This window comes from Pongo pygmaeus, chromosome 22 (genome assembly GCF_028885625.2).
Source record: "Pongo pygmaeus isolate AG05252 chromosome 22, NHGRI_mPonPyg2-v2.0_pri, whole genome shotgun sequence".
Lineage (NCBI taxonomy): Eukaryota > Metazoa > Chordata > Mammalia > Primates > Hominidae > Pongo > Pongo pygmaeus.
Window position 1 is genome coordinate 23,173,020 of NC_072395.2, and position 14,214 is coordinate 23,187,233.

At 42.0% G+C, this 14,214-nt stretch overlaps 2 pseudogenes and 1 gene segment (V, D, J or C); all 3 read left to right on the forward strand.

Annotated features, from left to right (window-relative positions):
- The first annotated feature begins 1,851 nt into the window (after positions 1-1,851).
- LOC129027651 (immunoglobulin heavy variable 1-8-like) lies at positions 1,852-2,295 on the forward strand (annotated as a pseudogene).
- Positions 2,296-8,688: 6,393 nt separating this feature from the next.
- Positions 8,689-9,133, forward strand: LOC134738962 (immunoglobulin heavy variable 3-23-like). The segment is given in 2 exon segments: positions 8,689-8,734; positions 8,838-9,133. Coding segments are annotated over 2 exon segments (342 nt in total).
- A 3,720-nt stretch (positions 9,134-12,853) lies between these two features.
- Positions 12,854-13,869, forward strand: LOC129027646 (homer protein homolog 2-like; annotated as a pseudogene).
- The last annotated feature ends 345 nt before the right edge of the window (positions 13,870-14,214 follow it).

Genomic DNA, 14,214 nt, shown 5'->3' on the forward strand with positions numbered 1-14,214 from the left:
AAAAATTATTGGTCACTGTGATCTTTTCTGCAACTTTGCCATTTCCCTGAAGGCGAGCACAGGTCCTTCTGCATGGGTTCAAACAAAAGGCCCAGAGACCACCTGGTAAGTGAGGAGCTCACCTGGTTCTGGATGTTTGGTCTGTCTCTTCCCCTCTGTTGCCCCACAGAAGGTCAGCCCACTCTTTCCAGGTACTAAGAAGAGAGCCCAGGTTTGTCCTGATTATATGACTCACCCAGCTTCTGATGACTATTCTGTTACCAACATCCATGGAAGCATATTTATTATGTAATTCACTAAACTAATATCAAATTCCGAAGTTGCAATGCCCCACACCAGAAGGTATGTTCATGCAATTCAATGGAGGAGAGGGCCTTTCAGAGACAGAAGGGTCAAGCTAGATTGGTCAATATATGAATGAGGACAATGGACTTGAGTCTTGTTGTCCTCAAGTACCCGTGTCACAGGTGTGATCTGTCAGGGCAGGACCAGAGTTCTTTGTGTACTCAGATGGGAGGGCTCACGGAGGTTCTCCCTGGTTCCCAGGAAAGTAAGTGAAGTAATCTTGGTGATGAGACTATTCTCCAGTTATGACCTATTATAGAGTTTACATATGAAATTGTCACTGAAGTCCCCCATCTACATCTTTTAACATGAAAGTGTACAGAAGTCAGGCCACATCCTCAGGATCACACGTTGAGGAGAATGCAGATAGGCCCCACTGCTTTCTCCAAAGATCTTCAATAGATCCCAGGATTCAAAACTGCTCAGAATGGCAGCTCTCAGGTGCTTCAGTTAAAATCACCCACTTCCTGGGACTGGAAGTTTCCCTCTAACCAGGATGGATAAAAATAAATCACACTCTTGATCTTGTCCACACGTTCAAAAATTCCTAAAGGCAGAGCTGATTGATGTCCTCACAGATAGACTACTGCCTTTCAGAGGTGACCCTGGTATTCATGTTCTAGCAATTCTGAGAATTCAAGGACACCTCCATCTCTCCAGTGCTTTGCACCTCACATAAAAACAGCTTTCTCATTGGAGTGTCTTGTGTTTCCTGATATAAATATGTCACAATATTACTTTAAATAGAATGAGAAATAAAACCCAAACTTACTCAAAACACCAATTCCTTGGAAATTATTTTGAGAGCTGGGAGTTCATGAAGAACTCCTAATTGTTATTCCAACACCTCACTGCCATTGTCAGTCTATGAGAAAATCAGCACCAATCACACATCACAGGCCAAATCAGTAAACCAAGAGTCTTCTATTGAAGATCTTGGGATCTCAGGCAGATGCTGAAGACACTGTCTCAGTAGCACCCAGCAGATCTCAGAGCTTGTCCATGGGGCCTGCTGGACACTCACATGGGACATCCAGCAGTCACTTCATCAGAGCCACCAGTGGGCTGTGCTAGTGCCTGATGAAACCAGGATGAGGCAAAGGCATCTGCTCAGTGTCATCGACAGTAATGGTCCCAGAAATGATCCCGATTGTCTCCATGCTAATCAAATGTGGGTTCACTGTGAGGAGCATGTCCTGTGGGTGCTTGTTCTTCAGTGAAAGGACCTCTGTCCACAAAGTGTTTGGAAGTGGAGCAGGGCATGCATTTCCTCAAGTGAGATTAGGACTCGGACCATTAGCATCTCACTCTTGGATGGCTGATGTGTCATTTATCCTCCCTTTCTTGTCCGGGATCAGGTCTTGAGTTATGAAATTCTATGTCTCATGAATATGCAAATAATTTGAGGTCCACTGAGGTGAATATGGATATGACGGTACCCTGAGAGCATCACCTGACAACTACATCCCTCCTCTAGAGAAGCTGCTGAGAACACAGCTCCTCACCATGGACTGGACCTGGAGGATGCTTTTTTGGGGGCAGCAACTACAGATAAAGACCACCTAGTCCCAGGAATGAGGAGGGGACTCTTGTCAGTCAAAAAGAATTTCATCCACTCCTGTGTCCTCTCCACAGGTGCCCACTCCCAGGTCCAGCTGGTGCAGTCTGGGGCTGAGGTGAAGAAACCTTCAGCCTCGGTGAAGGTTTCCTGCAAGGCTTCTGGATACACCTTCATCAGCTGCAATATTCACTGGGTGACAGGCCCCTGGACAAGGGCTTGAGTGGATGGGCGGGATCTACCCTGGCAATGGTAACACAGGCTATGCACAGCGGTTCAAGGGCAGAGTCACCATGACCAGGGAAATGTCCATGAGCACAGCCTACGTGTTGCTGAGCAGCCTAAGATCTGAGGACATGGCCGTGTATTACTGTGAAAGAGGCATAGTGTGAAAACCCACATCTTGAAACCCTGAGGGAGAAGGCAGCTATGCTGTGGCTGAGGAGATTGCAGGAATTATTTGATTAAAGACTTTTTTAGAAAGTGAGGTTATGTCAGCCGGGCATGGTGGTTCATACCTGTAATCCCAGCACTTTGGGAGGCCGAGGTCGGCGGATCACGAAGTCAGGAATTTGAGACCAGTCTAGCCAACATGGTTAAACTCAATCTCTACTAAAAGTACAAAAAATTAGCCGGGTGTGGTGGTGTACACCTGTAACCCCACCTACTCTGGAGGCTGAGGTAGGAGGATCTCATGAACCGGGGAGGCTGAGGTTACAGTGAGCCGAAATCGACCCACTGTACCCCAGCTTGGGAGACAGTGCGAGACTCTGTCTCAAAAAAAACAGCAACAACAAAAAAAAAAGAAAGCAAGGTTAAGTCATTGAAAAAAAAGGAAAATATAAATGTGTATGCACTCTAATTATTTGGGAAATTTTCCACAACTTGTATTCTGTAAACAAAATTCAGGGAGTGGAAAACAAATCAAATTAATAAAACTGATATAAGAATTTCTCTGAAGGTATTAGTGTGAGCACTAACACACATTTTTGAATGGGTGTTGTAAATATTTTGGAACACAGCTGTTAGATCACATTTTAATTCTACATTTATGTAAATTATATAAAATATCAAAATTTTTTAATGTCTCCATTTTGTGCAGTTATAATTTTGGTTTCATGCCAGCAATGCATGATAGATTCCGTTCTTCCACATCCTCGTTGCCATTTGGCACTATACGTATTGTGTATTTTAACCATTCTAATATATTGGTAGTGATAGCGCATTGTCGTTTAAATGCACGTCTCTAAAATTTTATATTTGATTATTTTATATAATTGTGATGAAGTGTCTGTTATGGTATTTGGCTCATTTTTTATAGCATTGTTTATTTTTGATCAGTTGTAAGTTTCTTTACATACCCATTATATAAGTCACTTAAAAAAGTACTTAGCTGGTCATGAACCCCGGATGAAATGCAGACTGTATAGAAATCTCTAGCAATGTTACTCAGTGTGGGCAGAGATGGCATGAGATACGGGGAATAAAGAATAAAGTAACTTTGAAAGATGTGTCCATTTACTAGAGAGCTTTCTTTCAGCAGTTTCCCGTGTGAGCCAGTTTCCTTCCTGACAAGGAAATCACCCAGAGGATTCTCATCATCTCTTAATTGAGAAAAGTTTTCCTCAAACTCCAGTTCAGTCTAGCTCAACTGTCTCTAAATGGGCAATTACTTTCAGACATGTACACACATCTGTCCCAACGTGGACTCCTCCCTCAGACAAGCACACACATTGCAATGTGGACTCTTCCCTCAGAAAACCACACATGCCCCACAATGACTCTTTCTTCACATAAGCATATATGCCTGATGCTGAACTGCTGTGTGGCAAAATTAGTTCAGAATACAAGCGCTTATGGACTCTAGCCATAACAATGTGTAGATCTGCATTTTATTTTAAATTCTAAATGAACATTTTGCCTTCTTGTTAAGAACAGTGGTTTACAGCTCTACATGTAGAGACTACAGGCAGATATATGTTTCCTCTGGGAAAAGTTTATTTTCATGTATTTACTGGGTTATTTTGTTGATAAACATTTATCTATAAAGACACTTAAAGAGTGCCCTCATTAGAGAAAAACAAAGTGTAGTTTGCAGATTAACTCTGAGCATCCAATCTCAGGAACCCTTTGATCTGCCCTCCCTGAAATCCACAGGCAGAGGGGGGATGATCGCTGCTGTGTAGCAAACACATGTCCACAGGGAGGGAGACATGGAAATGTGGTCACTCCCACACTCAAGAGGAGCAGCTAATCCCCTGTCCCTAGTGGTCCTGGTGAGGAGCCACCCCTTACCTGTGCCTTCCTCAGTATCCACACCATGGGGTCTGTGCCGATTTGGGCTTCCCTTCCCATCACTCTCAATATTAGTGTCCTTGTGGATCAGGCTCAGCTGTGGCTGCTCCAGATGAGGCTGTTCTCAGTATGTTCCCTCTGTGTTTGCAGAAGTCCTGTGTGAAGTTCACTGGGGGAGACAGAGGAAATAATGGTACAGCTGGGGGCTATCTGAGTCTCTCCTGCAAAGACTCTAGATTCACCTTCACTGACTGCAGCATAAGCTTGGTCCAGCAGGCTCCAGGACCAGGGTTGATGTGGGCAGCAATGGGGAGAAATTGAAGGGGAAGTTCTCAGTGGTACCCTCCATGAATACAAAGAATCTTCACAGTCCCCACGACACCCTTACGTGCATGGTCTCACCGACATCTTTACTTCCTTTATCACTTTTGTTCTGTAAATCACAATGAATAGTGCATTCTTCATCTACTATACATTTGTTAAGTCTTTTTTGGTGTCTTTAAAAAAAAACTAATAACTTTATAGTATGTAATATCCTTGTGAAGTCCTAAAAGTGTTTTTCGATGTCTACCTTGTCTTAAATTTATACAACTACTATAGCTTTTCTTGGTTCATGTTTTTATAATCCATGTTTTCTCATATTTATCTTTTCTATTTGTGAATATGTAGAGTAACTTTCTTGTACATAGCTAATAGTCATGTATTGCTTTTTTTGGCAGTCCTTAAATATTCGAATTTTTTTTATTATACTTTAAGTTTTAGGGTACATGTGCACAACGTGCAGGTTTAAACAAACAACCCCATCAAAAAGTGGGCGAAGGATATGAACAGACACTTCTCAAAAGAAGATATTTATGCACCCAAAAAACACATGAAAAAATGCTCATCATCACTGGCCATCAGAGAAATGCAAATCAAAACCACAATGAGATACCATCTCACACCAGTTAGAATGGCGATCATTCAAAAGTCAGGAAACAGCAGGTGCTGGAGAGGATGTGGAGAAATAGGAACACTTTTACACTGTTGGTGGGACTGTAAACTAGTTCAACCATTGTGGAAGTCAGTGTGGCGATTCCTCAGGGATCTAGAACTAGAAATACCATTTGACCCAGCCATCCCATTACTGGGTATATACCCAAAGGATTATAAATCATGCTGCTATAAAGACACATGCACACCTATGTTTATTGCAGCACTATTCACAATAGCAAAGACTTGGAACCAACCTAAATGTTCAACAACGATAGACTGGATTAAGAAAATGTGGCACATATACACCATGGAATACTATGCAGCCATAAAAAATAATGAGTTCATGTCCTTTGTAGGGACATGGATGAAAACGTGTATTGCTTTTTTAAATCAACTATAATAAATTCTATTTTTTTTTTTTTTGAGAAGGAGTCTCACTCTGTCGCCCAGGCTGGAGTGTAGTGGTGCCATCAGGGCTAACTGCAAGCTCTGCCTCCCGGGTTTATGCCATTTTCCTGCCTCAGCCTCCCGAGTAGCTGGGACTACAGGTGCCCGCTACCACACCTGGCTAATTTTTTGTATTTTTAGTAGAGACGGGGTTTCACCGTGTTAGCCAGGATGCTCTCAATCTCCTGACCTTGTGATCCACCTGCCTCAGCTTCCCAAAGTGCTGGGATTACAGGCATGAGCAATAATTCTATTTTTAAACCAACACTATTTTTCCATTAATTTTTGTTTAAATTAACATTTTATAATGATGTTTATTTCTCTATTAACATGGTATTTAATTCCCTTTTTATAAATATCGTATAGTTACCATAAGATTTACAATAAAAATTGTATGTAATTAGATTCTAATGTAAATCCTGTGATGGCCTTGATATGAAGAACAGTGTAACTGTGTGCTTTGAATTCCTCCTTCTTGCCACTTTTTCTTGTTTATTCTCAGTTTGCACTTACATATGCTGTAAAATACAATATGTAATTTTTTATTGCTTTATACAGTTATATCTTATAGCAATTACAAATGTTAAAAACTACAATTCATCTTCATTTTTCCATTTTTACAATCTTTATTTCTTTGTAGAGATTCCTATTTTGGGTGTATATCACATGGCTACTCGCAGAGAATCTTTGTAAAATGTGCCCTGAAACATGAGTGTGCTGACAACGCATTTTCTCCAGATCTTTTTTCCTGACAGAATTTTATTTGCCATTCACCTTTAATGAAATTGTAATGCATGTAGAATTTCAGTTTGCATTTCACCTGTAATTTATTTTCTTGTAATTATTATTATTTTTTCCTGGAGATGATAACACATTACATTCTACTGAGCCTTTATTAACCACGTTTCTGCGAACCTAGTCAGGCTTGGGTTTCAAGTGTATGGTTGCCATGGCTATCAGAGTTGAAATCAGCTCCTCCTGTTCACGAAAAACTTCAGGTTCCTCCAGTGATACCTGTGTTTGTGTCCCTGTTTGGCTTTGGGTCTTCACATTTCATTCTCCCCAGAGAAAGGCTGTCTCTTTCAGCTGCGGCAGGTGCATCCTGCTGACACATTTACTTGGTGACTGTTTGTGGGGTGAAGGGGCTCGGACACAGGGGCACATTTTCCAACCTTCTGACTGAGCCTCCTTCTTAGCTATGGGTGGTGACACTGGCTCTGATGCATGAGCTTCCAAGCGTTCCTGTTCCTTCCCTTCTCCAGTGTCACAGTGTCTCTTCCTAGTCATGCTGTTTTTTCATCAGTGTCCTTAGCTTCTGACCCACTGTCCTTACCCCACAGATTCCAGATTTCATTCCTCAGGAAACAGACAGGAGGTGATTCTGGGTAGAGTTTCCTTGATGTCCTCTGACTCGTTGTATTCTAGTTGATTCTACCAGTGCCCACAGGACACAAGATTTAATAAATGTCTCCCACATATAATGAAGGGGGATTCAGCATTGAACGGAGCTACTGTTTTTCTCCCCAGTCAACACCACAGGCCAGCAGGTGGATGAGTTGTCTGGGAATTTCCCCAATTCTGTAGAAAAAGCCTGCAAGTGCCGGGAGTTTCACACTCTCACGCCATTATCACATACATCCTCAAGCAACTCATTAAACATTTCCAGGTTAGCTTTTTCCTATCTTCAATACCATGCCATGAGCGGCACCTGCCCCAGGTACTCTAATAAATGGGCCCTAGTTCTCTCTGCAGGACCCTATTTTCTCAGATTTCAGATAGTTTTTTTCTCTGTAACATCAACTCAGATATGGTGAGGGGTTTATTTTTTGTAGTTCTTCATGTTTTTTGTTAACGAGGTCAGAATAATATCATTTTCTCAATTTTTACATTGTAACACTTAGCATCTGATTTCTAAATAAAATTCAGAAACTAAGACAACAAATGAAGTATCCATTATTTGGTGCATTGTTAAACAATTTGAGAAATATTCATGTACTGAAATACAATGAACCACTGAAATCAAGGCATGCCTCATTCACATAAGAATATGAGGACATTATCAAATAATTTTGCTGAGTGGAGGAAGCTAAAGAATTCACCGTCAATTTCATGTGATTTCATTTGTATAAATTGTAGAATATGCAATATTCTAAATTAACATAGAGAAGATCTGAATTTCTCTGAAAATAGGGTGGGGAGAGTAACAATGTGGTGAAATAAAATTACAGACAAGTGAGATAAAAAAATTAGAGGCTAACTTAATTGCTAAAACATGATTGAAGTACTGATTCAATGACTGCACACATATATCAACATTTTCCAAATGCTGCACTATCAATTTGATTTCATTATTGACTTTTTTTAATAAGGCAGTAACAGAAATGAATATATTGGCTGAGAAAGAGCAAGAAATGGATAAATATTCACACTTGAATAATCAAGGACTCCTGAAAATACACACATGTGAACACTGATTGTAGATTTCAGGTAAACACTAGAAAAGGCAAAATTACATAAAGTTGTTATGACAGGAGGCACATCCTGAAAACCTCACTAAACATGTCCCACACCGCCCTGGAGTTGTCTCAGAGGAGCAGTCTCCTCCAGTGTTTACAGTCACAGGCACATATAATAGGGCTAAGTCTGGCCAGATGTGTGATATTGGACACATTGCACAACTGCTCTGTTCTGTATGTAATTTATCTTCTCTACAAATGTAACATTGATGGTTGCATTAAATATATTCTGCAAATATGTAAAAGTTAAATAAGCTGATGTCTGCTAAATGATTACCAAGGCACAATCACATAATCTGAAGTGATATTTTCCAGAGTGATAGGATTACCTCCAGTGTTTTCCAGGACACTCTCATCTGCTCCGGGCACTGCCTTCTCCTCAGCCGTCCCACCCCTGAGCTTGCTGTATAGTAGGAGACACGGAAATAGGGCCCACCCTTTGCTGATAAAAACCAGCCCAGCCCTGACCCTGCAGCTCTGGGAGTGGAGCCCAGCCCCCGAATTCCCAGGTGTTTTCACTCGGTGATCAGCACCGAACACAGAGGACTCACCATGGAGTTTGTGCTGAGCTGGGTTTTCCTTGTTGCTATTTTAAAAGGTGATCTATAGAGAACTAGAGATATTGAGTGTGAGTGCACATGAGTGAGAGAAACAGTGGATATGTGTGGCAGTTTCTGACCCGGGTGTCTCTGTGTTTGCAGGTGTCCAGTGTGAGATGCAGCTGGTGGAGTCCGGGGGAGGCTTGGCAAACCCTGCACGGTCCCTGAGACTCTCCTGTGCAGCCTCTCGATTCACCTTCAGTAGCTACTACATGAACTGTGTCCACCAGGCTCCAGGGAATAGGCTGGAGTTGGTTGGACAAGTTAATCCTAGTGGGGGTAGCACATACCTCATAGACTCCGGGAAGGGCCGATTCACTACCTCCAGAGATAACGCCAAGAACACACTTTGTCTGCAAATGAACAGCCTGAAAACCGAGGACACGGCCCTGTATTAGTGTACCAGAGACACAGTGAGGGGAGGTCAGTGTGAGCCCAGACACAAACCTCCCTGCAGGGCCATGCGGGTGGTTTCCTTTCTCAGCTGCAGGAGGCGGGCTCATTGTTGCAGGACTCTGGAGACTTATTAGGTTGTGATATTTTACTATGGTTATTTATCATGAACTTTTTTATTGGGAATTGTGTTTTATTAATTCTTATTTTATATGTAAGGTTATTTTTTTAAAATACATACCTTCAAGAAATAATTCTTCCTAATAATTTGCACTTGTTCTTTTTAGAGTTTTGTTAACATCTGTTGATATTAGCTACTACATAGCTATAGGGACATTAATTTACATCTATAGACATATGTGTAAATACACAAACTTATACATATATGTGGTCTTGTATATTTAATAATAAAATTATAATATATAACAATTATAAAATATATCCTAAAGAATGAAACAGATAAATTATAGTAATCCATAATTCCTTTCAATCATTGCCTATAGTTTACATAAATTGATGTCTATTTGTAACCTTAAACATAGTGTACTGGTCATTTTCAAACAGCCAAGAACAAATTTCAAATGTCGTTGTCACACACACAAAAATAAAAATTTGAGGATTTGAGGTGATATACATGTCAATCAGCTTGATTCAATTATTCCATATTGCATTCATAAATCATAACATAGCTTTATTCACTATAAATACATACAACCAAAATTTCTCAATTTTCAATGAAATTTTAATTATACATATTTTATCTGTCCTAGATCATGAATGTTTTTCTGTCAGGATGTGATTAGATTGTCCTGAGAAACAAATTCAGCTTCCTGCCTCCTGAAGGCTTCAGGAAGCAGCTCCTAGATGGGGAGAAGCAGGCAACCCATGTGTGTCCACAGGACCTGGAGCCTCTCTGTCCTTGGATTAGGCCCCCTCCTCAGGATTACAGGGCTCTTCAGTTTTCTCAACATGCTGTTATACCAGAGAAGCACAAAACACTTAATTTCGTTATACTTTGCTTCAATTTTTCAAAACAACACAATGGTAATAATTTTAACAATAGACATGAAGTCCTTGCCCATGCCTATGTCCTGAATGGTAATGCCTAGGTTTTCTTCTAGGGTTTTTATGGTTTTAGGTCTAACATTTAAGTCTTTAATCCATCTTGAATTGATTTTTGTATAAGGTGTAAGGAAGGGATCCAGTTTCAGCTTTCTACATATGGCTAGCCAGTTTTCCCAGCACCATTTATTAAATAGGGAATCCTTTCCCCATTTCTTGTTTTTGTCAGGTTTGTCAAAGATCAGATACTTGTAGATATGTGGCATTATTTCTGACGGCTCTGTTCTGTTCCATTGATCTATATCTCTGTTTTGGTACCAGTACCATGCTGTTTTGGTTACTGTAGCCTTGTAGTATAGTTTGAAGTCAGGTAGTGTGATGCCTCCAGCTTTGTTCTTTTGGCTTAGGATTGACTTGGCGATGCGGGCTCTTTTTTGGTTCCATATGAACTTTAAAGTAGTTTTTTCCAATTCTGTGAAGAAAGTCATTGGTAGCTTGATGGGGATGGCATTGAATCTGTAAATTACCTTGGGAAGGATGGCCATTTTCATGATATTGATTCTTCCTACCCATGAGCATGGAATGTTCTTCCATTTGTTTGTATCCTCTTTTATTTCCTTGAGCAGTGGTTTGTAGTTCTCCTTGAAGAGGTCTTTCACATCCCTGGTAAGTTGGATTCCTAGGTATTTTATTCTCTTTGAAGCAATTGTGAATGGGAGTTCACTCATGATTTGGCTCTCTGTTTGTCTGTTATTGATGTATAAGAATGCTTGTGATTTTTGCACATTGATATTGTATCCTGAGACTTTGCTGAAGTTGCTTATCAGCTTAAGGAGATTTTGGGCTGAGACAATGGGGTTTTCTAGATATACTATCATGTCATCTGCAAACAAGGACAATTTGACTTCCTCTTTTCCTAATTGAATACCCTTTATTTCCTTCTCCTGCCTAATTGCCCTGGCCAGAACTTCCAACACTATGTTGAATAGAAGTGGCGAGAGAGGGCATCCCTGTCTTGTGCCAGTTTTCAAAGGGAATGCTTCCAGTTTTTGCCCATTCAGTACGATATTGGCTGTGGGTTTGTCATAAATAGCTCTTATTATTTTGAGATACGTCCCATCAATTCCTAATTTATTGAGAGTTTTTAGCATGAAGGGTTGTTGAATTCATGTCTAAAACACCAAAAGCAATGGCAACAAAAGCCAAAATTGACAAATGGGATCTAATTAAACTAAAGAGCTTCTGCACAGCAAAGGAAACTACCATCAGAGTGAACAGGCAACCTACAAAATGGGAGAACATTTTCGCAACCAACTCATCTGACAAAGGGCTAATATCCAGAATCTACAATGAACTCCAACAAATTTACAAGAAAAAAACAAACAACCCCATCAAAAAGTGGGCGAAGGACATGAACAGACACTTCTCAAAAGAAGACATTTATGCAGCCAAAAAACACATGAAAAAATGCTCACCATCACTGGCCATCAGAGAAATGCAAATCAAAACCACAATGAGATACCATCTCACACCAGTTAGAATGGCGATCATTCAAAAGTCAGGAAACAACAGGTGCTGGAGAGGATGTGGAGAAATAGGAACACTTTTACACTGTTGGTGGGACTGTAAACTAGTTCAACCCTTGTGGAAGTCAGTGTGGCGATTCCTCAGGGATCTAGAACTAGAAATTCCATTCGACCCAGCCAACCCATTACTGGGTATATACCCAAAGGACTATAAATCATGCTGCTATAAAGACACATGCACACGTATGTTTATTGCCGCATTATTCACAATAGCAAAGACTTGGAACCAACCCAAATGTCCAACAATGATAGACTGGATTAAGAAAATGTGGCACATATACACCATGGAATACTATGCAGCCATAAAAAATGATGAGTTCACGTCCTTTGTAGGGACATGGATGAAACTGGAAATCATCATTCTCAGTAAACTATCGCAAGAACAAAAAACCAAACACCGCATATTCTCACTCATAGGTGGGAATTGAACAATGAGAACACATGGACACAGGAAGGGGAACATCACACTTCGGGGACTGTTGTGGGGTGGGGGGAGGGGGGAGGGATAGCATTGGGAGATATACCTAATGCTAGATGACAAGTTGGTGGGTGCAGCGCACCAGCATGGCACATGTATACATATGTAACTTGCCTGCACATTGCGCACATGTACCATAAAACCTAAAGTATAATAATGATAATAATAATAATAATAATAAAAGAAAAAAAAAAGAAAAAAAAAAAAAAAAAAAGGAGAAGCAGGCTCTGGAAATGAAAATATACAAAAAAAAATAATAATAATAATTTTAACAATAAACATATTACAGCCTACTATACATGAGACCCTTCCTGTGCTTCAAGGTTTCTTCCCAGGACTTTGTATGTATTACATATTTTCAGTTTTTTTCTGTGATGGAATGTTGACATCTCCTTATTACAGATTATTCTTTTAATTTGTCTCTTAGAATGATTTTTTCCAGAGCCCCCACCCGCCCGCGCCTGGCGGAATGGAGCAGTGCCAGGGATGAGCCAGGCGCGCAGGGGCCGCTGCATGTGACGTGCGAGGAGCGAAGCCCAGCAGGCCGAGAGCCAGCGCGAGAGGCCGGGTCGGAAGCAGCGGCCAGAGCAGCATCAGAGATGGGAGAACAGCCCATCTTCACCACCCGAGCGCGGGTCTTCCAGATTGACCCCAACACCAAGAACTGGATGCCTGCAAGCAACAAGCGGTCACCATTTCCTGCTTCTATGATGTTGCAAGTAACAGCTATGAGATCATCAGTGTGGACAGAGCCAAGGTGACTATAAACAGCACAGTCACACTGAATATGACCTTCACCAACACGTCACAGCCGTCTGGGCAGTGGGCCGACAGCGAGCCAACACAGTGTTTGGTTTGGGGTTTTCCTCTGAGAAGCAGCTGACAATGTTTGCAGAGAAATTCCAGGAGGTGGAAGAAGCGGCCAATACAGCCAAAGACAAGACCCAGGAGAACATGGAGCCCTCGAGTAATCATCCTGAGAATCAGGGCGTGGAGCCCCATCTTCTACTCCGGCATCCAGTGTCAACGGGACAGACGATGAAAGGCTTCTCAGGCCGCTGCAGCCGACATGAACCTGCAGTCTGGGAACCACAAGCTGAAGGCAGCCTCGACGCAGAGTGCTGCCGACGGGAAGAAGTGGGAGATGGAGCTGCAGACCCGGCGGGAGAGCGACGCCCGGCTGACCACGGCGCTGCTGGAGTCGGAGGCCAGTGTGGAGCAGAGGAAGAGGCCGTGAGACCCACAGAGAGAAGGACAAGAACACGCAGCTGAGGGGGAGGATCGAGGAGCTGGAGGTCAAGCTCCGAGAAAAGGAGGCAGAGCTGGAAGATCTCCGAAAACAAAGTGAAACCACACCTCAGCTCAGGTCAGAGTGCGACTGTCTCTGAGAAGATGGAGGCGGCAGAGAGAGGATCAAAACCTCGAAGACAAAGTGCGTTCCATAAAGACAGACACTGAGAAGAGCAAATCCCGACAGCGCCACCTGGAGGTGGAGGTGAAGAGCTTCCTGGAGGCGCTGGACGGGAAGATCCACTACCTGCAGGACTTCCGCCCAGGCCTCCCAAGCTGGGCATCAACAACTAGGGTTGGCCGAGGCCTGGGACCCCCACCGTGAGTCCCAAGCGTGTGTGGGAGACTAGATGGCGCTAGGACGTTCCCTGTGTGCGTTGCTTCTGTAAATGCAGGCGCAGTGTGTCGTGTTTTCAAACCAGTTGTGCCATCCACTCACTCCTTTCCAGAATAGAAATCTCCTCTCGCTTCTCTGGCCTTGTGAGGGTGTGGACGACTGGAAGATTCTGACTCAGGAATCCAGAACTAGGTCTACCTTCAACATTTACATAGTCAGGGCAGGGATGTTTATATCTTTCATAAGGGTTGTTGGAACCATATGAACTGAAAAAAAGCATTTTCTCATTCAAATATTGATATTCTTTACACTAGACCATCGGGCTCCTTTTAT